Source organism: Mobula birostris, chromosome 28 (genome assembly GCF_030028105.1).
Source record: "Mobula birostris isolate sMobBir1 chromosome 28, sMobBir1.hap1, whole genome shotgun sequence".
Lineage (NCBI taxonomy): Eukaryota > Metazoa > Chordata > Chondrichthyes > Myliobatiformes > Myliobatidae > Mobula > Mobula birostris.
In genome coordinates, this window is record NC_092397.1 from 21,291,561 (window position 1) to 21,315,350 (window position 23,790).

The 23,790-nt window shown below is 46.1% G+C and overlaps 4 protein-coding genes across 4 annotated transcripts in view; 2 read left to right on the forward strand and 2 right to left on the reverse strand.

Moving 5' to 3' along the window:
• LOC140188818 (uncharacterized) overlaps positions 1-23,790 on the reverse strand; it is a 408,483-nt gene that overhangs the window by 372,986 nt on the left and 11,707 nt on the right. The gene's annotated exons all lie outside the window — the stretch shown is intronic.
• LOC140189107 (histone H4) lies at positions 14,195-14,702 on the forward strand. Its single transcript, XM_072245813.1, has one exon. The coding sequence runs from the start codon at positions 14,209-14,211 to the stop codon at positions 14,518-14,520; it is 312 nt and encodes a 103-aa protein (XP_072101914.1). The 5' UTR covers positions 14,195-14,208; the 3' UTR covers positions 14,521-14,702.
• LOC140188992 (histone H3) lies at positions 15,216-15,626 on the forward strand. Its single transcript, XM_072245655.1, has one exon. It carries the CDS (start codon positions 15,216-15,218, stop codon positions 15,624-15,626), a length of 411 nt encoding a protein of 136 aa, XP_072101756.1.
• Positions 16,629-17,284, reverse strand: LOC140188997 (histone H1-like). The gene has a single exon (XM_072245662.1). The coding sequence runs from the start codon at positions 17,262-17,264 to the stop codon at positions 16,629-16,631; it is 636 nt and encodes a 211-aa protein (XP_072101763.1). The 5' UTR covers positions 17,265-17,284.

Genomic DNA, 23,790 nt, shown 5'->3' on the forward strand with positions numbered 1-23,790 from the left:
TGCAAAGACTGATGCAAAATACCCATTTAGTTCATTAGCCATCTCCTTGTCCCCCTTTATTATTTCTCCACCCTCGTATTCCAGCGGTCCTATATCCACTCTCATCTCTCTGTTATTTTTAACACACTTGAAAAAACTATTACTACGCACTTTGATATTGTTTGCTATTTGTTTTCACATTTCATCTTTTCCCTCCTGTTATTCTTTCTGTAGGCTGTTAAAAGCTTCCCAATCCTCTGTCTTACCACTAATTTTTGCATTGTTGGATGCACTTTCTTTTGCTTTTACATTAGCTGTGACTTCCCTCATCAGCCCCATTTTGCCATTTGAGTGTTTCTTCATTTTTAGGAAAACATCTATCCTGCATCTTCCTCATTTTTCCCACAAACTCACACCATTGCTTCTCTGCTTGATCCCTGCCAGCATCTGCTTCCAATTTACTTTGGCCAACTCCTCTCTCATACCACTGTAATATTCTTTACTTCACTGAAATACTGATACGTCAGACTTTTCTTTCTTCCTATCAAATTTCAAGTTGAACACAATCATATTGTCATCACTGTTTCCTAAGGATTCTTTTACCTTAAGCTCCCTAATCATCTCAGGTTCATTATATAACACCCAATCTAATGTAGCTGATCCCTGTTCTAAAAAGCCATCTTGTAGGTATTCAACAAACTCACTCCCTTGAGATCTATTTCCAACCTGATTTTCCCAATCTATCTGCATGTTGAAATCTCCCATGACTATCATAACATTGCTCTTTGGCACGTCTTTGCTATTTCCTGTTGTAATCTGTGGTCCATATCCAGGCTGCTGTTTGGAGGTCTGTATATAACTGCCGTCAGTGTCCTTTTACCCTTGCAGTTTCGAAACTCAATGCAGAATGATTCAGCATCTTCTGATCCTATATCACATCTTTCTACTGAATTGATGCCACCCCCTCTGCCTACCTTCCCATCTCTCTGATACAACATGTAACCTTGGACATTTAGCTCCCAACTGCAAGCATCCTTCTGCCACGACTCAGCGATGGCCATGACAGCATGTCTGACAATCTGTAATAGGGCAATAAGATCATCCACCTTATTTCTTATACTCTGTGGGTAGAGATATAACACCCTGAGTACAGTATCGCTACCCTTTGATTCTGCATCCCTCATGCACTGATACCCACCCTGCTGGCTGTGGTGATGTCCTATCATCTGCCTGCCCTTCCTGACAGTCTAATTGCATGCTATCTTTGCTTTTTTACCCTCCATCCTATCCTGAGTGCCTTCACTCTGGTTCCTACAACCCCACCCTTGCCACATTAGTTTAGCCCTCCCCTACCGCTCTAACAAACCAGCAGTATACCCAGAAGAAAACTAATCTCAGGGTTGTATATGGTGACAGAAATATATTTTGATAATACATTTACTTTCAGCTTTGAACTTTGTAGCAGAGAGCCGGGTGTTGTACTGGTCTGTGTCCTCACTGGCCGGTGCTGTGCTCTGGCAGCTCAGTGTGCCTGGTATACAGTGTCAGTGTTTTTACTGAAGTGTGTCCTTATTACACAATTGACCTTGTCCAGCCTGGAGCTGAGAAGATTCAATGGCGACCAGAATGATTTGTTTTGGTCACCCTGCTGTATGACAGACACCATTAAGCTGGAAAGAGTGCAGAGGAGATTTGTGGAAAGGATTTTAGACAATTTTCCCTGGAATGTTGGAGAATGAGTTCTGATATTGCAGAGGCGTATAAATTCATGAGAAATCTGGGTTGGATCAAAGAGAACAGTCTTTTTGCCAGTGTTGGGGAATCAAGAACTGGAGGGCATTGGTTTAAGATGGGATGTAATAGGGACCTGAAGGGCAACTTTTCCACACACAGGCTGATCAGTAAATGGAATGAGCTGCTATGGGGAGTGGTTGAGTCAGCTACATTAAAAAGGCACTTAGGCGGGTAGATGGAAAGGAAAGGTTTTGAAGGATATGGGTCAAATGGAAGGAAATGAGACAAGGGGGAGGACAACCTTGTTCATAATGTGGTGGTGAGGGGGTTACAGACCATGAGCTCAGATGGGAACTTTGGTCAGCATGGACTATTTGAGCTGAAGGGCTCGTTTCTGTGCTGTGTGAATTTGACTCTAAACCCTGGTGACTTATTTCAATGACATTAAACTTTTCTAAATGACATTATTTCTTTATAGATTATAGACTCCAGTACCTGAAGTGAAGTTAACTGGACTACAGTTACCTGCTTTTCATCTTTCACCCATCTTCAACAATGGTTTTCAACTCCACTGGGACCTTTCTGTAACAGTGAGTTTTGACAGACTTCAATGTCTCTACTTTCTCTCCAGACTTCCTGTGAAAGCCTCCAGTGCAGGTCTTTGGGACCAAGTAATGTTTGCGTTTAGTCCCATTAGTTTTTTCCCTCGTGATGGTGATTGTACGCATTATGGCACAATATTGAAATGTCACCATCTGTGGGATGTTTGCTGCGCCAGCACTGTGAACACTAATGCAAATTACTGGAGTTAACTTCTCTGCTTTTTCCTTGTTAGTTTTAGTTTTTGTCTCATCACTGGTTCCTGGAAAAGTCCTGATCTTCTTGTCTGCCTCCTTTGACCACAGAATGTTCTTTGCTGTCTGTGATCCCTCTATCTAATTGGGATCAACGTCTGCTGAGTGTTACGAACACTCTCTCCTTAAACATCTGCCACTGCTCATTACTGACCTGTCCCTGAGCCTATTTACCCCATCTGCCCCAGACAACTCCACTGTCACGTCTCTGTAATTGTCTTTATTTAGGTTGAGGACACTGGTTCTGACCTGGTGTTCACCCTCAATCTGTGGTCTGGAGATCTCCCACATTGTGATCACTTCTTCAGGGATCCTTCACCACAAGATCTCTCTGTAATCCCACCTCATTGCACAGATTACATCTGAAATGGCCCGTTCATGGGTAAGATACTGCTGTAGGAAACTGTCTCTGACCATTCCACAAATTCCTCTTCCACTGTACCAGTTAGATTAGCTTAATCAATACACAGACTGAAGCAAACACACAGAAAATGCTGGAGGAACTCAGCAAACAGTTGACATTTCGGGCTGAGAACGTTCATCGGGATTAGAAAGAAAGGGACAAAAGCCAGAATAAGGTGGTGGGGGAGGGGGAGGAGGACAAGTGAGGGGTGGGGAACGTGTGGTTTGTGGAGGGATGATGATGTGAGGAGCTGGGTGACAGGCAGAAAAGGCAAAGAGATGGAGGGAAAGAAATCTAATAGGAGAGAATGATGGACCATGGGATGACACGGAGGAGGTGGAGAACCACAGAGAGTTGATGGGCAGGTCATGAGGGTGCGTGAGGAGAGGTGGCAAAAGTCAGAAGAAAAGTAGTAGTTCACTGGGGGGGGGGTGGCAACAGAGGGTAATCATTTCTTGAATTTGGAGAAATCAGTGTTCATGCCTTCGAGGTCGGAGGCTGCACAGTCAGAATATGAGGATTTGCTCATCCAACCTGTACTTGGCCTCACTGTAGCGAGAGAGGAGGCCGTGTACGGACATGTTGGTGATGGCCCTCTGCAGGTCAGGGTCGATCATGGATATTGCACCCTAGTGTCAAAGTCAATATGTAAGTCAGGGAAGTGTGATATGTAAAGCAAGCAGTTGCCCATGCAGGGGCCCCTGCTCTCCACACAGCTGATGAATGCAAAGCAACGGCAGAGACCGATACAGTCAGGCACCAGCGGTGTTGCAGGATTGCCAGTCTGCATTGAACACAGGACCGACAGGGAATCCAGCTCCGGATTGTTCCTCAGGGTTTACTCCCGAAGTCTTCCCATGAATGGGTCTAGCCACAGCCCAGTGGAGGTTTGAGATCAGAATTTTTCTTCCACTGGATCTGCCAAGTATGGCTGAGGAGCCTCATCTGCCCATAGCAGTTGGTTATATGATGCCAATAAACCCATTTGCATCTTCCCCTGTCATTAGAAACAGTTTGTCGGATGTCGTAGCTAAGCCATATGTAAAAGCCAGGAGCTGGACTTGGTTGACAGAGACAATCTGAGGCACACACCATTGGCAGCATTTAATTGGAAGTGGGAGCTTTGCCCATTATTACCCCACCACCGGTTAAAACAGCTGTAAGGGACCGATATGTCGGTATGTGAATGGGAAACTCAATTGGAATGGGTTGTCACCAGCAGATCATGGTTGTTGCAGCTCACAGAGCAAAGATACTCGATGCAGCGCTACCCTAATCTGCTTCTGATTAAATCTCTCATGACAATCACAGTTCCATTCTCATCTCTCTTTGATATTTCCCCTCTTTGTGTTTTATCCCATCAGGAGGAACACCTGAGGATCTTGAGACCACTCCTCCCCATGTCTTCTTTCCCTCCCCCTTTCACCATCACTGTCGCTACATGTAAAGTGCCGATGAAAAGTATTCACGCCCCTTGGAAGTTTTCATCTTTTATTGTTTCACAACATTGAATCACTTTGGTTGAATTTGGCTTTTTTTTATACTGATCAACGGTAAAAAAAACTCATTTGTGTCAAAGTGAAAACAGATCTCTAAATTAATTACAGATATAAAAACATAAAACAATTGCCTGTATAAGTATTCACCCCCTTTAATATGACACACCAAATCATCACTGGTGCAGCCACTTGGTTTTAGGAGTTACATAATCAGTTTAATGGAGATCACCATGTGTAGTCAAGGTGTTTCAATTGATTGTAGTAAAAATATGTCTGTTTCTGGAAGGTCCAACTACTGGTGAGTCAGTATCCTGGGAGAAACTACAGCATGAAGACAAATTAACACTCCAAGCAGCTCTGCAAAAATGTTTTGGAAAAACACATGTCAGGAGATGGATTCAAGTCACTAAATACCCTTGGAGTACAGTTATGTCACTCATCCAGAAATGGGAAGAATATGGCACAGCTGTAAATCTGCCAAGAGCGGACCGTCCTCAAAAACTGAGTGACCGTGCAAGAAGGGGACCAGTGAGAGAGGCTCCAAGTGACCTGTGACAACTCTGGAGGAGTTACAAGCTGCAGTGGCTGAGATGGGAGAGACTGTGCACACAACAACTGTTGCCCAGGTGCTTCACCAGTTGCAGCTTTTTGGGAGAGGGGTGAAGAGAAAGCCACTGAAAAATGCTCTCATGAAGCCTTGCCTGGAATTTGCCAGAAGTGACAGACCCTGAAGTCAGCTGGAAGAAGTTTCTATGGTCTGACATAAACAAAATTGCCCTTTTTGACCATCAAACTGAACACTAAGTTTGGCGGAAGCCAGTGATGGCAAACACAAAACCAAAGCTACACAGGAACACCTTAAAACAAAGTTAATATCCTGCAGCGGCCAAGTCAGAGTCCAGACCTCAATCTAATTGTGGCTGGACTTGAAATGGACAGTTCACACACAAACTGCATGCACTCTGACAGATCTTCAGCAGTTTTGTGAAGAAGAAGGGGAAAAATTGCAGTGTCCAGGTGTGCAAAGCTGATAGAGACCTATCCACACAGAGTCTACTATGATTATTGCCAAAGGTGCATCAACTAATTACTGACTTGAAGGAGGTGAATACTTATCCGTCAATTATTTTGTGTTTTATATTTGTAATTAAATTAGATCCCTTTTTAAAGATCTTTTCATTTCGACACCACAGTGTCTTCTCTGATGATCAGTGTTTTAAATTAAATCCACTATGATTCAACGTTGTAAAACAATAAAACATGAAAACATCCAGTGAGACTAAATACTATAGGCACTGTATCCACCCCCTCACCAGCACATTATGAACAAATCCACTCGGCTCCTTTCCATTTTGCCGATTCCGTGTGGAACATGGAACATGATGGAAGGTTGAGTTCCCAGTCCCAGTCCCTGTAACCATGTCCCTGCAATACCTGGTAGATCAAACATATTCGTGAAAACGCAATTTGGAATAGGTGGCAACCTGCCCCTTGGCCCACAATATACGTGCTAATCATAATAATATTGAGAATTTATAAAGTACTGGTGTGGTCTCACTTGGAGTATTGTGAGCAGTTTTGGGCCCTTTATCTTAGGAAGGATGGGCTGAAACTGGATGGGTTTCAAAGGACGTTCTCAAAATTGATTCCAGGATTAAACAGCTTGTCATATGAAGAGTGTTTAGTGGCTCTGGGCCTGTATTCACTAGAATATCAAATGGTGAAAGACCTTGATAAATTGCATGTACAGAGGATGGGAGTATCTAAGACCAGAGGACACAGGCTCAGAATAGAGGAGGATCCTTGTAGAATGTGGAGATGAGGAATTTCTTGAGCCACAGAGTGGTGAATCTGTGGAATTCATTGCCAAAGGCAGCTATTGATCCAAGACTTCATGTATATTTATATGTAGAGGTTGATAGATTCTTGATTGGTCAGGGCATGAAGGGACACATGGAGAAGGCAGGAGATTGGGGCCGAGAGGAAAATTGGATCAGCCACAATGCCTAAGCAGGCCATGCCTTTCCAAACGTGCATAAATCCTGTACCTCAATATCCTCCCCAGTAGCTTCTCTACCACTGAAATGAGGCTGCCCTGCCTATAGAAACACAGAAAACCTACAGCACAATACAGGCCCTTCAGCCCACCAAGCTGTGCCGATCATGTCCTTACCTTAGATTACCTCGGCTTACCCATAGACCTCTATTTTTCTAAGCTCCATGGATCCATCCAGGAGTCTCTTAAAAGACCCTATTGTTTCCACCTCGACCACCGCCGCCAGAAGCCAAGTCATCGCACTCACCACTCTCTGCGTAAAAAAAAAAAAAAAAAATCTCTTCTGCACCTTCTTCCAGGCACCTTAAAACTATGCCCTCTCATGCTAGCCATTTCAGCCTTGGGGAAAAGCCTCTGATTATCCACACGATCAACGACTGTCATTATCGTGTACACACCTATCAGGTCACCTCTCATCCTCCGTCACTCCAAGGAGAAAAGGCCGAGTTCACTCATCCTATTCTCATAAGGCATGCTCCCCAATCCAGGCAACATCCTTGTAAATCTCCTCTGCACCCTTTCCATGGTTACCACTCCTTCCTGTAGTGAGGCGACCAGGATTGAGCACAGTACTCCAGGTGGGGTCTGACCAGGGACCTGCATATCTGCCACATTACCTCTCGGCTCTTAAGCTCAATCCCACGGTTGATGAAGGCCAATGCACCATATGCCTTCTTAACCAGAGTCCACCTGCGTAGCAGCTTTGAGTGTCTTATGGGCTTGGACCCCAAGATCCCTCTGATCCTCCACACTGCCAAGTGTCTTAACATTAATGCTATATTCTGACATCATATTTGACCTACCAAACTGAACCACCTCACACTTACATGGGTTGAACTCCATCTTCTACTTCTCAGCCCAGTTTTGCATCCTACCAATGTCCCGCTATAACTTCTGACAGTACTCCACACTATCCACAACACATCCACCCTTGGTTTTACCAGCAAATTTACTAACCCATTCCTCCACTTCCTCATCCAGGTCATTTATAAACATCATGAAGAGTAGGGGATCCCAGAACAGATCTCTGAGGCACACCAGTGGTCACAAACTGCCATGCAGAATATGACCCATCTACAACCACTCTTTGCCTTCTGTGGGCAAGCCTGTTTCTGGATCCACAAAGGAATGTCTCCTTAGATCCCATGCCTCCTTACTTTCTCAGTAAGTCTTGCATGGGGTAGCTTATCACATGCCTTGCTGAAATCCATATACATTATATCTTGGGCTCTACCTTCATCAATGTGTTTAATGAAATCCTCAAAAAATTTAATCAGGCTCGTAAGGCACGACCTGCCTTTGACAAAGCCAAGCTGACTATTCCTGATCATATTATGCCTCTCCAAATGTTCATAAATCCTGCCTCTCAGGATGTTCTCCATCAACTTACCAACCACTGAAGTAAGACTCACTGGTCTGTAATTTCCTGGGCTATCTCTACTCCCTTTCTTGAATAAGGGAACAACCTCCGCAACCCTCCAATCCTCCGGAACCTCTCCCGTTGTTATTGATGATGCAAAGATCCTCGCCATAGGCTCAGCAATCTCCTCCCTCACTTCCAGCAATAGCCAGGGTACATCCCGTCCAGTCCCAGTGACTTATCCAACTTGATGCTTTCCAAAAGCTCCAGTACATCCTTAATATCTATATGCTCAAGCTTTTCAGTCACCTGCAAGTCATCCCTACAATCGCCAAGATCCTTTTCCATAGTGAATACTGAAGCAAAGTATTCATTAAGTACCTCTGCTATCTCCTTCGGTTCCATACACACTGTTCCACTGTCACACTTGATTGGTCCCATTCTCTCACGTCTTATCCTCTTGCTCTTCACATACTTGTAGAATGCTTTAGGGTTTTCCGTAATCCTGTCTGCCAAGGCCTTCACATGGCATCTTTTGGCTCTCCTAATTTCATTCTTAAGCTTCTTCCTGCTAGCCTTTTAATCTTCTAGATTCATATCATTACCTCGTTTTTTGAACCTTTCGTAAGCTCTTCTATCTTCTTGACTGGATTTACAACTGCCTTTGTACACCACGGTTCCTGTACCCTACCGTCCTTTCCCTGTCTCATTGGAATGTACCTATGCAGAACCCCACACAAATATCCCCTGAGGATTTGCTACATTTCTTCCATACATTTCCCTGGGAACATCTGTTTCCAACTTATGCTTCCAAGTTTGCCTGAATAGCCTCATATTTCTCCTTACTCCGATTAAACGTTTCCCTAACTTGTCTGTTCCTATCCCTCCCTTATACTATGGTAAAGGAGATAGAATTGTGATCACTATGTCCAAAATGCTCTCCCACTGAGAGACCTGACACCTGACCAGGTTCATTTCCCAATACCAGATCAAATACAAGTCTCTCCTCTTGTAGGGTTATCTACATATTGTGTCAAGAAACCTTCCTGAACACACCTAACAAACTCAACCCCATCTAAACTCCTCACTCTAGGGAGATGCCATTCAATATTTAGGCAAATTAAAATCTCCCACCACAACAACCCTGTTATTGTTACATCTTTGCAGAATCTGTCTCCCTACCTGCTCCTCGATGTCACTGTTACTATTGGGTGGTCTATAAAAAGCACCCTGTAGATTTATTGATCCCTTCCTATTCCTAACTTCCACCCACAGAGACTCTGTAGACAACCCCTCCCTCACTTCTTCCATTTCTGCAGCCATGATACTATCCCTGATCAACAGTGTCACGCCCATACCACTTTTGCCTCCTTCCCTGTCCTTTCTGAAACATCTAAAGCCTGGCACTTGAAGTAGCTATTCTTGCCCCTGCAACATCCAAGTCTCCGTAATGGCCACAACATCATAGCTCCAAGTGCTGATCCATGCTTTAAGCTCATCCGCATTTTTCATAATATTCCTTGCATTAAAATAGACACATCTCAAACAATCGGTCTAAGTGCGCCCCTTGTCTATCACCTGCCTATTCTCCTTTTCCAAGCTTTCTTTATCTGAGTGCCAACCTCCCTTTCCTCCGTCACTTCAGTTCAGTTCCTACCCCCTACAGTGCTAGTTTAAACTCTCTCCAACAGCCTTAGTAAACCTCCCCGCCAGGATATTGGTCCCTTTGGGATTCAAATGCAATTTGTCCTGTTTGTACAGGTCACACCTGCCCCAAAAGAGGTCCCAAAGATCCAGAAATCTGAATCCCTGCCCCCTGCTCCAATCCTTCAGCCAGGCATTTATCCTCCACCTCATTCTATTCCTGTACTCCTGAGATTACCTGTGAGGTCCTGCTGCTCAACTTCCTTCCAAACTCCCTGCAGTCTGTTTTCAGGACCTCCTCCCTTTTTCTACATATGTCATTGGTACCAATATGTCCCACAACCTCTGGCTGTTCTCCTACCTACTTCAGGGTATCGTGGATGTGATCAGAAACTTCCCACACCCTGGCACCTGGGAAGCAAACTACCATCCGTGTTTCTTACCTGTGTCGACAGAATCGCTTGTCCAACCACCTAACTATAGAGTCCCCTATCACTGCTGCCATCCTCTTCCTTTCCCTGCCCTTCTGAGCCACAGGGTCAGGCTCTGTGCCAGAGGCGTGGCCACTGTTGTTTCCCCAGGAAGGTTGTTCACCCCCCCCCAACAGTACTCAAACAGGAGTACTTATTGTTATGTGTGACAGAAACTGGGGTACTCTCTAGCAACAGGAATTCTGCAGATGCTGGAAATTCAAGCAACAAACATAAAAGTTGCTAGTGAACGCAGCAGGCCAGGCAGCATCTCTAGGAAGAGGTGCAGTCGATGTTTCAGGCCAAGACCCTTCGTCAGGACTAACTGAAGGAAGAGTGAGTAAGGGATTTGAAAGTTGGAGGGGGAGGGGGAGATCCAAAATGATAGGAGAAGACAGGAGGGGGAGGGATGGAGCCAAGAGCTGGACAGGTGATAGGCAAAAGGGATACGACAGGATCATGGGACAGGAGGTCCGGGAAGAAAGACAAGGAGGGTGTGGGGGGGGGTACCTAGAGGATGGGCAAGGGGTATATTCAGAGTGACAGAGTGAGAAAAAGGGGAGAGAGAGAAAGAATGTGTGTATAAAAATAAGTAACAGATAGGGTACGAGGGGGAGGTGGGGCATTAGCGGAAGTTAGAGAAGTCGATGTTCATGCCATCAGGTTGGAGGCTACCCAGACGGAATATAAGGTGTTGTTCCTCTAACCTGAGTGTGGCTTCATCTTTAAAGTAGAGGAGGCCGTGGATAGACATGTCAGAATGGGAATGGGATGTGGAATTAAAACGTGTGGTCACTGGGAGATCCTGCTTTCTCTGGCGGACAGAGCGTAGGTGTTCAGCAAAGCATCTCCCAGTCTGTGTCGGGTCTCGCCAATATACAAAAGGCCACATCGGGAGCACCGGACGCAGTATATCACCCCAGCCGACTCACAGGTGAAGTGTTGCCTCACCTGGAAGGACTGCTTGGGGCCCTGAATGGTGGTAAGGAAGGAAGTGTAAGGGCATGTGTAGCACTTGTTCCGCTTACACGGATAAGTGCCAGGAGGGAGATCAGTAGGGAGGGATGGGGGTGACGAATGGACAAGGGAGTCACGTAGGGAGCAATCCCTGTGGAATACAGGGTGGGGGGAGGGAAAGATGTGCTTAGTGTTGGGATCCCGTTGGAGGTGGTGGAAGTTACGGAGAATAATGTGTTGGACCCGGAGGCTGGTGGGGTGGTAGGTGAGCACCAGGGGAACCCTATTCCTAGTGGGGTGGTGGGAGGATGGAGTGAGAGCAGATGTACGTGAAATGGGGGAGATGTATCAGTATTACAATTGAACAAAGAGAACTATGGTGCTGTGAGGGAGGAGCTGGCCAAAGTTCAGTGGAACAATATCCTAGCAGGGATGACAGTGGAAAAGCAATGGCAGTGTTTCTGGGAATAATGCGGAAGGTGCAGGATCAGTTCATTCTAAAGAGGAAGGAAGATCCTGAGGGGAGTAAGGGGAGGCATAGCTGACAAGGGAAGTAATGGACAGTATAAAAATAAAAGAGAAGTATAACATAGCAAAGATGAGTGGGAAGCTGGAGGATTGGGAAACTTTTAAAGAGCAACAGAAGGTAACTAAAAAGGCAATACGCGGAGAAAAAATGAGGTACGAAGATAAACTAGCCAAGAATATAAAGGAGGATAGTAAAAGCTTCTTTAGGTATGTGAAAAGGAAAAAAAAAAATAGTTAAGACCAAAATTGGGCCCTTGAAGACAGAAACGGGTGAATTTATTATGGGGAACAAGGAAATGGCAGACGAGTTGAACAGGTACTTTGGATCTGTCTTCACTGGAGAAGACACAAACAATCTCCCAGATATAATAGTGGCCAAAGGACCTAGGGTAATGGATGAAATGAAGGAAATTTATATCAGGCAGGAAATATTGTTGGATAGACTGTTGGGTCTGAAGGCTGATAAGTCCCCGGGACCTGATGGTCTGCATCCCAGGGTACTTAAGGAGGTGGCTTTAGAAATCGTGGATGCATTGGTAATCATTTTCCAATGTTCTATAGATTCAGGATCAGTTCCTGTGGATTGGAGGGTGGCTAATGTTGTCCCTATCTTCAAGAAGGGAAGAAGAGAGAAAACAGGGAATTATAGACCAGTTAGCCTGACGTCTGTGGTGGGAAAGATGCTGGAGTCAATTATAAAAGATGAAATTATGACACATCTGGATAGCAGTAACAGGATCGGTCCGAGTCAGCATGGACATACAAAGGGGAAATCGTGTGTGACTAATCTTCTGGAATTTTTTGAGGATGTATCTATGAAAATGGACAAGGGAGATCCAGTGGATGCAGTGTACCTGGACTTTCAGAAAGCCTTTCATAAAGTCCCACAAAGGAGATTATTGGGCAAAATTAGGGCATGTGGCATTGGGGGCAGAGTACTGACATGGATTGAAAATTGGCTGGCTGACAGAAAACAAAGAGTGGCGATTAACGGGTCCCTTTCGGAATGACAGGCAGTGATGAGTGGGTTACCGCAGGGTTCAGTGATGGGACCACAGCTGTTTACAATATATATTAATGATTTAGATGAGGGAATTATAAGTAACATTAGCAAATTTGCCGATGACACAAAGCTGGGTGGCAGTGTGAAATGTGAGGAGGATGTTATGAGAATGCAGGGTGACTTGGACAGGCTGGTTGAGTGGGCAGATGCATGGCAGATGCAGCTTAATGTGGATAAATGTGAGGTTATCCACTTTGGTGGTAAGAACAGGAAGGCAGATTATTATCTAAATGGAGTCAAGTTAGGAAAAGGGGAAGTACAACGAGATCGAGGTGTCCTTGTACATCAGTCACTGAAAGCAAGCATGCAAGTACAGCAGGCAGTGAAGAAAGCTCATGGCATGCTGGCCTTCATAACAAGGGGAATTGAGTATAAGTCCTTCTGCAATTGTACAGGGTCCTGGTGAGACCACACCTGGAATACTGTGTGCAGATTTGGTCTCCAAATTTGAGGAAGGACATTCTTGCTATTGAGGGAGTGCAGCGTAGGTTCACAAGGTTAATTCTCGGGATGGCGATGTTGAAAGATTGGAGCGACTGGGCTTGTATACTCTGGAATTTAGAACGCTGAAAGGGGATCTTATTGAAACATATAAGATTAAGGGATTGGACACGCTGGAGGCAGGAAGCATGTTCCTGCTGATGGGTGAGTCCAGAACCAGAGGCCACAGTTTAAGAATAAGGGGTAGGCCATTTAGACCGGAGTTGAGTGGTGGATATATGGAATGCCTGCCCCAGAAGGCTGTGGAGGCCAAGTCTCTGGATGCTTTCAAGAAAGAGATGGATAGAGTTCTTAACAATAGCGGAATCAAAGGTTATGGGGGTAAGGCAGGAACTGGATACTGATTGTGGATGATCAGCCATGATCACAGTGAATGGCGGTGCTGGCTCGACGGGTCGAATGGCCTACTCCTGCACCTATTGTCTATTGTATGTTCCTGCTCGTTTAAACCCTTCCGTGCAGCTGGAGGGAATCTCCCCGTAAACATATTGTCTCCCCTCCACCTTGGACCCGTCTCCCCTTCATTTCGAGAGTCCAATGATCCTTGTACCTGAAGCCCCCACCCACCTCACACCAGCTCCTCAGCCACACCTTTACCTGGGCTTTCGAAGGCGCCAGAAGCGCGGTCTATATATCTGGTTATGTATCCTGTTCCTGTATGTGACCGGTCTTTCATTTCCCTGGGGACTCAGAGGAACAAATGTTCTAATGAATCAATCCTCTCATCACTGGAAGTGACTGCACCCTCGCCCACCAACTGCTGTGTGTGAGGGCGCTCGCACTGGTCATGGAGCCGGGAGGGACAGACCGAGGTCCTCCGGGATTTGTAGAATGGAAAAGCACTTCCTATAATTTAAAGCAGGAAAATCAGCAAAAACCCAGAAACCGTTCAGTACGTACGTGGTGTGTGAGGGAGTTTTGTTTTTCGCTGGAGCGTTTTGTGTCGGATGAATCGTTGGAAATTGGCGGTTGTGGTAAAGTGAAGGCGGAGCTGGACGATTGGAGGCCGCTCTCGGCTCTGTCCGTCACTCTGACTCTGTCTCCACCCCTCCCCGCCTCTGTCTCTCTGCGCGTTTCTCGGGCAGGTCGGGGCGCTGTGTATAAAAGGAGACAGCAACAGGCAGTTCGTCAGTGAGCAGCGACCTGAGTGAAGCAGTATCATGTCTGGCAGAGGGAAAGGAGGCAAAGGACTGGGCAAAGGCGGAGCCAAGCGGCACCGTAAAGTGCTCCGTGATAACATCCAGGGCATCACCAAACCGGCCATCCGCCGTCTGGCTCGCCGTGGCGGCGTCAAGCGGATCTCGGGTCTGATCTACGAGGAGACCCGCGGGGTGCTGAAGGTTTTCCTGGAGAATGTGATCCGGGATGCGGTCACCTACACTGAACACGCCAAGCGCAAGACGGTCACTGCCATGGATGTGGTGTACGCTCTGAAACGCCAGGGCCGCACTCTCTATGGCTTCGGCGGCTGAAAATCTCCCACTTCCTCCCGAGCACGAAACAACGGCTCTTTTAAGAGCCACCCACCGCCTCACGGACGGAGCCGTATCCACACACAAAATTTTGATTATTTTTTATCGATACATTCACCTGAGTTACATTTGCAACAGATTAATCGGTTCCGCTTGAAATCAACCTGCGAACCTGCCTTTCCAGTCCGTGATTACAATAAAATCTCTGAATTCATTAAGGTCGATCTTAAACCTTTTATCCGTCTCGGACAGAAATAAGTTCACTCGTTTAGAGAAACGATTCCGTAATTATGCATTTAAATCTTAACTGAGGGATTTAGATATTAAATAAAAGTGAAATTGTATAATCCGTGATAGAATTAATTGCAAATAAAAATAATCAGGCAGTTGCTGGCTGCTCTGAAATTGGCGGGCGATTTGAACTGTATCCCGCGCTAATCACATTGCATTCTGATTGGATGACCTCCGACCGCCACTTAAGAGTTTCTCATTTGGCCCTTAATTGTTATTCGCCATCAGCCTGCATGAAATGAGTCAACCAATCGCAGAAACTAGATCCTTTAATAGACACCTGATGACGAGCCAATCAGAGGCGATGGGACAGTCCTTCTCAAACAGTATATAGTCACGTCCCTGAACCCGTTCCGTCTATATTGTTCCTGTATTTCAGCCTGTGTTCTCGGTTCTGAAAGAGAATGGCCCGCACCAAGCAGACAGCGCGTAAATCGACCGGAGGGAAAGCTCCTCGTAAACAGTTAGCGACCAAAGCGGCGCGAAAGAGCGCTCCAGCCACCGGCGGAGTGAAGAAGCCTCATCGCTACCGGCCTGGCACCGTGGCTCTGCGGGAGATCCGGCGCTACCAGAAATCCACCGAGCTGCTCATCCGCAAACTTCCCTTCCAGCGCCTGGTGCGGGAAATCGCTCAGGACTTCAAAACCGATCTGCGCTTCCAGAGCTCGGCCGTCATGGCCCTGCAGGAGGCTAGCGAGGCTTACCTGGTCGGGCTGTTTGAGGACACTAACCTGTGCGCCATCCACGCCAAGCGAGTCACCATCATGCCCAAGGACATCCAGTTGGCCCGCCGCATTCGCGGGGAGCGCGCCTAAACCCGGCCTCCACACCAAGCACAAGAAAAGGCTCTTTTAAGAGCCACTACCACAGCAAAGGAAAGGGCAGTCGCTTGCTGATCATTGTATTATCGTAGTGACGATCTGCCTTCCTGATGGGGTTATTTGGTTTTGCACTGATTGACCGCGATCATCAGCTGTTCTGTGCCGTCAGGTTGATTCAGCGAGGGAAAGGAGATGAACGTGCTCCCTCCCCGTCAGGGTCTTACCTGGCCCTTCATTTCTCCCACAAACCTGGCATGTACAGCTGCTGCGGCTGTTACCGTTTTGTTTGCTTTGGACATGCCCGGCTGTCCTTGCAGTGGGAGCATGTGGTCGCGCTGGGAACAGAGGGGGGTTTCCTGGAGCGGTGATCCCAGGCAATAGTGGTTATTGTTTTTTTTAATTTGCTTTCCCTCTCTTGTACATATTAGATGTTGGTGTTTTGTGTGAATAAACTTATGTAGTTTTGTGGCTGGTAACTGAATGAAGGTCAGTCGGCAATGTCACGGGGTAGTTTATCATATATCTTCCCCCTGCAGTCCATCCCCAGAGACAGATCCCTCTCTCAAGACGCCCCCTCCCCTCTCACATGGGTTTCAGCAGTTCCCAATCAACTCAGCAGAATCGGGCTTTGGGGTGTGAGGCGCGTAATCTCCGCTGGAGTCAGTGTCTCAGTCACTCTCTCCCGGCATGGGAGAAGGGACTGGGTTTACACCTACATCACATGTCTCTCAATCTCAATCTCTCTCTCTCTCACACACACACACACACACACCCTGAGTGAAACTCAGTGTTTCACTTCAAATCTGGGACGTCACGGCGGCACCGAATGTCAGCGAAGTACCGGGAATATCGGGTTTTATGGGAGAAGTTCCCCCGGAAAACTAAGTCGGACCCGCAGCGGGAATCACAATATTTATGATCAGCTCTTTTCTGAGATGTGGGTGGCTCTGAGAAGAGCCGTTGGGTTCAAACACACACAAATGGTGTATTCTCGATTTACTTTTTGACTGCTGTCTTCTTGGGCTTCGGCGCCGCTTTCTTGGCCGCTGATTTCTTCACTGAGACTTTCTTAGCCGCTGGTTTCTTCGCTGCCGCTTTCTTGGCCGCAGGTTTCTTGGCTGCCGCTTTCTTGGCCGCTGGTTTCTTCGCTGCCGCTTTCTTGGCCGCAGGTTTCTTCGCTGCCGCTTTCTTGGCTGCTGGTTTCTTCGCTGCCGCTTGCTTAGCCGCTGGTTTCTTGGCGCCAGACTTCTTGCTGGAAGATTTCTTTACCGATGGCTTGTTCGCTTTCTTCACTGTTTTCACGGCACTTTTTCCTTGACCGGATTTAAAGGATCCCGAAAGACCCGCGCCCTTGGTCTGAACCAAGGAGCCGCTTTCCACTCTCTTCTTGATGCACATCCTGATCTGGGCGCGACGTTTCCCCACATCGACACCGCTGCTGGTCAGAGCCTTCATGATGGCCACAGCGGACATCCCCTTCCTATCGCGACAACCCGCCACAATCTTATCGATTTGTTCGCCCAGCTTGGGACCGGCTGGTTTGCTCCGGGCGGCCGCCTTCTTCTTGGGACTCTTCTTTGCGGCGGCGGGTGCGGCTGGAGGAGCCGTTTCGGCGGGTGCTGTCTCGGTCATGTCGGCAACTCTGGAAAATCCTTCTCACAATCAGACTGAATGAGAAATGAAGCGAAAGGCGGCGGCACAGAGCAATTTAAAGGCAGCGAGCGGACGGGGCGGAGACATCCTCCTGTCAGATCCCGGAGACTTCATTTTTCTGTGTTTCTCTCTCCTCGAAAACTCTCCAATTCCAATTAAAATCGGACATTCCGGAGACTCGGACTGGCCCCTGTCCGTCACTGAGGCCGCAAAGTTCGCTGGAAATAAAAGTTTATTCAAGATTAAAGGCAGCTCTTTCTATTTTAACCCGTTTCATTATTGCGCTGCCCGCGATCTCTCTCCCGATCAGTGACCTGTTCTCTGCTTTTGGACTGTAATACTAAAAGTAACGAAAACTTTGCGGTTTATTCCAGCTTCAGGACTGAGTGGGAGAGTGAGGCGATTCCGTAACAGAGAATTTTTTTTCATTTTGTTTATCAGACGCTGGGAAATCCTACGATATGTTCGGACTCACAAACACAGCAACAGTAGTCTAAACCGCCCGCCCCTTTTACACACTCTCTCTGACATAATGCTCCCAGCAACACACACAGAAAATGCTGGTGAACGCAGCAGGCCAGGCAGCATCTATAGGAAGAGGTACAGTCGACGTTTCGGGCCGGGACCCTTCGTCAGGACTCTGGTGCTAAATGTGGCCTGACTTGCTGGGTTCCTCCAGCATTTTGGCCATCAAAATTAACCGACAGTTTCCATGTCATATAACACTGATAAATCTGATTCTGATCCCAAGGAATAGAGGACAAAGGACATTGTCTGGCCAAATTCTCTGTGTAACTGAGAACCTCAGGTTCGGGAAACATCATTGGAAATCTTTTCTGCACTCTCCCCAGTTTAACCCCGTTTCCTATAACGGTGACGAGAGCTGTACACAAATCAGCAAGTGTGGCCTCCGGTCACTTACACAACTCTATCATAATGTCCGAACTGATATACTCAATCCCCTGACTAATGAAGACCAGCATGTTACGTTCTGCATCACCCTGTCTACCAGTGATATCTCTTTCAATGACCCGTGTGTGCACTTTACCCCTAAATCTCTCCAGTCCATTCCACTCCCTAATGACCGATCGTTCACAGTGTAAGTTGATTTAGGCCAGTTAGAAGAGTGGGCTGAAAGAACGCAGATGGAGTTTAATGTTCATAAATGTGAGGTGCTATATTTTGTTTGGACTAATCAAAATATGACATACATGGTAAATAGTAGAGCATTGAAGAATGCAGTAGAACAGAGGGATCGAGAAATAATGGTGCATAGTTCCGTGAAGGTGGAATCTCATGTTGATAGGGTGGTGAAGAAAGCTTTTGGTATGCTGGCCTTTATAAATCAGAGCATTGAGTATAGGAGTTGGTATATAATGTTGTAATTGTACAAGGCATTGGTAAGGCCAAATTTAGAGTATTGTGTACAGTTCTGGTCACCGAATTATAGGAAAGATGTCAAAAAAATTGAGAGAGTACAGAGAAGATTTACTAGAATGTTACCTGGGTTTCATCTCCTAAGTTACAGAGAAAGGTTGAACAAGTTGGGTCTTTATTCTTTGGAGCGTAGAAGGTTGAGGGGGGACTTGATAGAGGTATTTAAAATTATGAGGGGGATAGATAGAGTTGATGTGGATAGGCCTTTTCCATTGACAGTGGGACAGATTCAAACAAGAGGACATGAGTTGAGAGTTAAAGGGCAAAAGTTTAGGGGTAACATGACGGGGAACTTGTTTACTGGTAGCTCTGTGGAGTGAGCTTCCAGCAAAAGTGGTTGAGGCAGGTTCGATGTTGTCATTTAATGTTAAATTCAATAGCTATATGGACAGGAAAGGAATGGAGGGTTATGGGCTGAGTGCAGGTTGGTGGGACAGGGTGAGAGTAAGAGTTTGGCACAGACTAGAAGGACGGAGATGGCCTGTTTCTGTGCTGTAATTGTTATATGGTTATAAGTTCTACACTGGTTTGACTTTCCAATATGCACCACCTCACACTTAACTGTATTGAAGTACATTTGCCACGCTGTGGCCCTCTTCCCGAAATGATCACGGTCCCCCTGTAATCTGCGACAATCTTCTTCGCTATCAAGAACATTTGCTGATCATATGTAAATCAAATATACAAATAACAAATGCCGAGGCTCCAAACTCTGGCCCCTGCAGCTCACCGCTAATCACCAGCCTCCATTCTGTGAAACAACCTTCAAGCACAACCCTCTGCTTCCTACCACCAAGACAACTTTGAATCCAGCTGACTCGCTCACCCTGGATACAGTGGGGCCTAACCTTCCAGACCAGGCTGCCATGTGAGACTTTCTCCAAGGTCCATATAATATCACATCTACCTTTTTACCCTCCTGCATCTTCAAAAACTCAGAGATTCTCCAACCACAACTCCCTGTGCACAAAGCCCTTATGACACCTAATTCGCTATTCAAATGCTGGTACATCGTGACTCAGAATCCTCTCCAGTAGCTTCCCCACTACTGATGTCAGACTGACCTGCATGTAGTTCCCGGCTTGTCCTTGCAAATAATGGAAAAACATTCGCCTCTTTCCATTCTCCAGGACTTTCATCAGTGGTTTCTACCTCCCGTGAAGTAATTGCTCAGGTCCGGAGGATTTATCCCCCACCTAATGCATTGTATGGCCCTCCATTCTCTGCACATCCACGTACCTATCTGGGAGACTCTTGGATGCCTGTATTGTTCATCAGGCAAGGTGGTGCTGGTGATACACAGTGACATCGTGAGGGCAGCTCACAAAACATGTAGATACACTTCTTCTGAACTACTATCACTGCAAACTGCAGCCTGTAATTTCCATTTAAAGACATGTACTTATAAACCATTTGAAGAAATGAGCAATTTTCTGAGCTCTTTGTTGTCTCTGCAAACTTGACTCTTAGAAATGCAGGTATGGCACCTTGAAGTTCGAAGTTCAAATTCCAAAGTAAATGTTTTATCAAAATACTGAACATATATGTCACCATGTACAAACCTGACATTTGTTTTCCTGTGGGCATAGTCAGTCAATCCAAGAAACTAACAGAATCAATGAAAGACTGCACCCAACGAGATGGACAATCAACCAATGTGCAAATGACAACAAACTGTGCAAATACCAAAGGAAAAATATCAGAAATAATAATAATAATTTAATAAGGAATAAACATCGAGAACATGAGATGAAAAGTCAGTGAAAGCAATTCCATAGATAGTGGGAACAGTTCAATGTTGGGATGAGTAAAGTTGAGTGAAGTTATCCCAACATATTCACATGCCTTTTGTACACTGGCCGTGATCAGTGAATGTGGTTAGTATCAGAATCAAAATCAAGTTTATTAATATGAATATATGTCATGAACTTTGTTGTCTTGCTACAGCAGTACACTGCAATTTATTAAAAAAAAACAGTTAAAATAAGAACTATACATTAAACTAAACAGTGTAAAAAGAGGATCAGGGAGGGATGTGAGCCCGAAGATGAGAATGGGAAACATGATACCTGATCCATTCTTGCCTCTTTTACTCTTTTCATGTCTGAAAAATAAAACTTTTAGTATCTTCTTTTATATCATTTCCCAGCTTACTTTTGCAATTCATCTGTTTCTCCAGTTTGCTATTGTAGTTGTCTTCTGTTGTTTTCTTAAGTTTCCTAATCCATTAATTTTTGTGATATTGTATGCCCTCTCATGTTCTTTTATGCTGCCTTTGTCTTCTGTTGTTAGTGATATTTGCCTCATCCTCCCTTTCAAATACTGTTTCTGCTGAGGGATGAACTGATCCTGCATCCGTCAAATTACTCCTGGAAACTCAAGTTTTTCATACAAAGGTAATCTGCTTAATACTGGGGAATCAAAATGCCCAACTGCTGTAAGCCTGTTCCCATTACCCCTCTGTGTGACTTACCAACACGTCTGGTCCATAATATCTCACCCTATCGGGAGACTGGCAGTATAATCCCATCAAAATCATCATACATCATTTTATTTAAAACCTCTACTTACAAGACCTTATCAAAACCCTCACTTATTACTGCAGTGTTGGTCTCCTTAATCAAAGATGCAACACCCCCCACACCTGAGTCTGAGAGAAGTGAAATGTCTTTGAAGCATGATAACTGTGTCCTTGTTGACAACTTCCATGTTCAATATGTACTCCAGCATCTGTGTGGCAAAACCGTGACCCTCAGGTAGACTTTAAATGTTTCCCCTTCACCTTAAACAATTATCCTGTAGTTTTACACTCCCCTACCTTCACACATAGACTGGTCACCCAATGATTTTATAAACCTCTGAATGGTCACAGCTTCTTATCATCTAGGGAGAGAAAGAGAGTCCCAGCCTATCCAAGCTTCTGCTAATAATTCAAGGCCTCCAGAGTCAGTGACATCCTCATTAAACTTCCCTCCACACTGTCCAGCTTTGTGACATCCTTCCTGCAAATGGGTGAGCAGAACTGTGCACAATACAGTGTGGTCTCACTTTGACTTTTACAGTTGCCATATGACATCCCAAATTCTCTACTCAATTCCCTGACCAATGAAGACAAATAGGACAAACACCATCTTCACCATCCTGACTACCTGTGTTGTCACTTTCAGTGAATGATGTTCCTGTATTCCATGGTCTTTCTGTTCTGTAATACTCTCCAAGGGACAATAATTTACTGTGCACATCCTTCCCTGGTTGAACTTCTCATAATGCAACACCTCAGCCTTGTCCATGTCAACATCCTTCTGCCATTCTTTGGCCAACTTCCCCAGTTCATCTCGATCCCATTGTACTCTCAGATAATCTTCACTGTCCACTCTACCACCAATGTTGTTGTCACCTGCAAACTCACTAATCACTTTAACAACAATGTCAGAGAAATTTTTAACATACATGACAAATGACAGTACCAGCACTGATCCCTGTGAATGTGACTGGTCAGAGGCCTCCAACCTGAATAACAAGCTGCCACGACCACCCTCTGTCTCCTTCCACCAAATCAATTTTGTGACGCTGATGTTAGGTAGTGTTGATAGTCCAGTTGGAAATCAGTTAGTGGAGAGGAGGAAGCTGTTCCTAAAACATTACGTGTGCGTTCAGGTTCCTGTACCTCTTCTCCAATGGTAATAATAAAAAGGGGGCACATCCTGGATGGTCCAGAGAGCAGAGCAGATACAGACCTGACATGGGAGGTTTGAAGGGGAAAGTGAATCCATTTCATGGGACTGGTGAAGCAGAGTGACTTGGAGAATTGATCAACAGGAGACATGGCCTTTCAGGAGAGCAGCAGCAGCTGGGTCTGTGATTCTGATGTACAGCAGGGGAGGGTGGAGACAAAGAGATCTGTAATCACTGGATTACTCCTGATGCCAAGTGCTGGTAAGGACAGGGCAGGTGGATGTGAGGATGAGGAGCTGGTACAGGAGAACAGGTTCAGGTTTCCAGCCACTGGGATCTCTGCTGGGGCAGAGGTGACCTGTAGAAGTGGGACCGGCTGCACTTGAACCAGCCGGGTCAAATATGGGCAGATTTGTTAATGTGTCGCAGGAGGATTGAAATGATTCATCAGTGGGTTGGCAACCAAAATAGTGGTGTGGCAGATGATAGCCCTTTACTCTGCCATGATAGTGGCTCCTAAAAGAGCCTTTCGTTGTGTTTAGTGCCAGGGCCGGGTTCAGGCGGGCTCCCCACAGAAGCACCAAGCCAGCTGGATGGTAACTTACTCGGCGTGGATGGCGCACAGGTTAGTGTCCTCGAAGAGCCCCACCAGGTAAGCCTCGCTCACCTCCTGCAGGGCCATGATGGCCGAGCTCTGGAAACACAGATGGGTTTTGAAGTCCTGAGCGATCTCCCGCACCAGGTGCTGGAAAGCCGAGGATCCAGCTGCACAAGGAGGGACAGAGGCCTAGGTTCTGTAGCTATTTTATCAGGACGAGGAATGATGGTGTTAAATGCTGGGCTCTAGTCAATATACAGCATCCTGACATAGGTATTTGTATTGCCCAGGTGCTCCAGTACTGTGTGGAGAGCCACTGAGATCACATCTACCGCAAACATATTGTGGCGAGAGGCAAATTGCAGTGGGTCCCGGTCCTTCCTGGGACAGGTGTTCATTCTATCCATGACCAACCTCTCAAAGCATTTCATAACCGGAGATGTGAGTGCGACTGGACAATAGTCGTTAAGGCAGCTCACACTGACCTTCTTGGGTTCCAGAGCAGTTGTTGCCCTTTTGAAGCAGGTCAGAACTTTTGACTGCAGCAGTGAGAGATTGAAAATGTCTTTGACCACTTCCAGCAGTTGGTAGGCACAGGTTTTCAGAGCCTTACCAGGTACTCCATCGGGCCCTGCTGCCCGGCGAGGGTTCAGCCTCTTGAAAGACAGCCTGATGTCGGCCTCCAAGACAGAGATCACAGGGTCATCAGGCGCTGCACGTATCCTCATAGCTGTGGCTTTATTCTTCCTCTGAAAGTGAGCATAAAAGGGGTTGAGCTGGTCTGGTTGTGAAGCC

Excerpts from the sequence above, each read along its gene's own strand:
- LOC140189107 (XM_072245813.1), top strand. The coding sequence starts at position 14,209 with ATGTCTGGCAGAGGGAAAGGAGGCAAAGGACTGGGCAAAGGCGGAGCC.
- LOC140188992 (XM_072245655.1), top strand. The coding sequence starts at position 15,216 with ATGGCCCGCACCAAGCAGACAGCGCGTAAATCGACCGGAGGGAAAGCT.
- LOC140188997 (XM_072245662.1), bottom strand. The coding sequence starts at position 17,264 with ATGACCGAGACAGCACCCGCCGAAACGGCTCCTCCAGCCGCACCCGCC.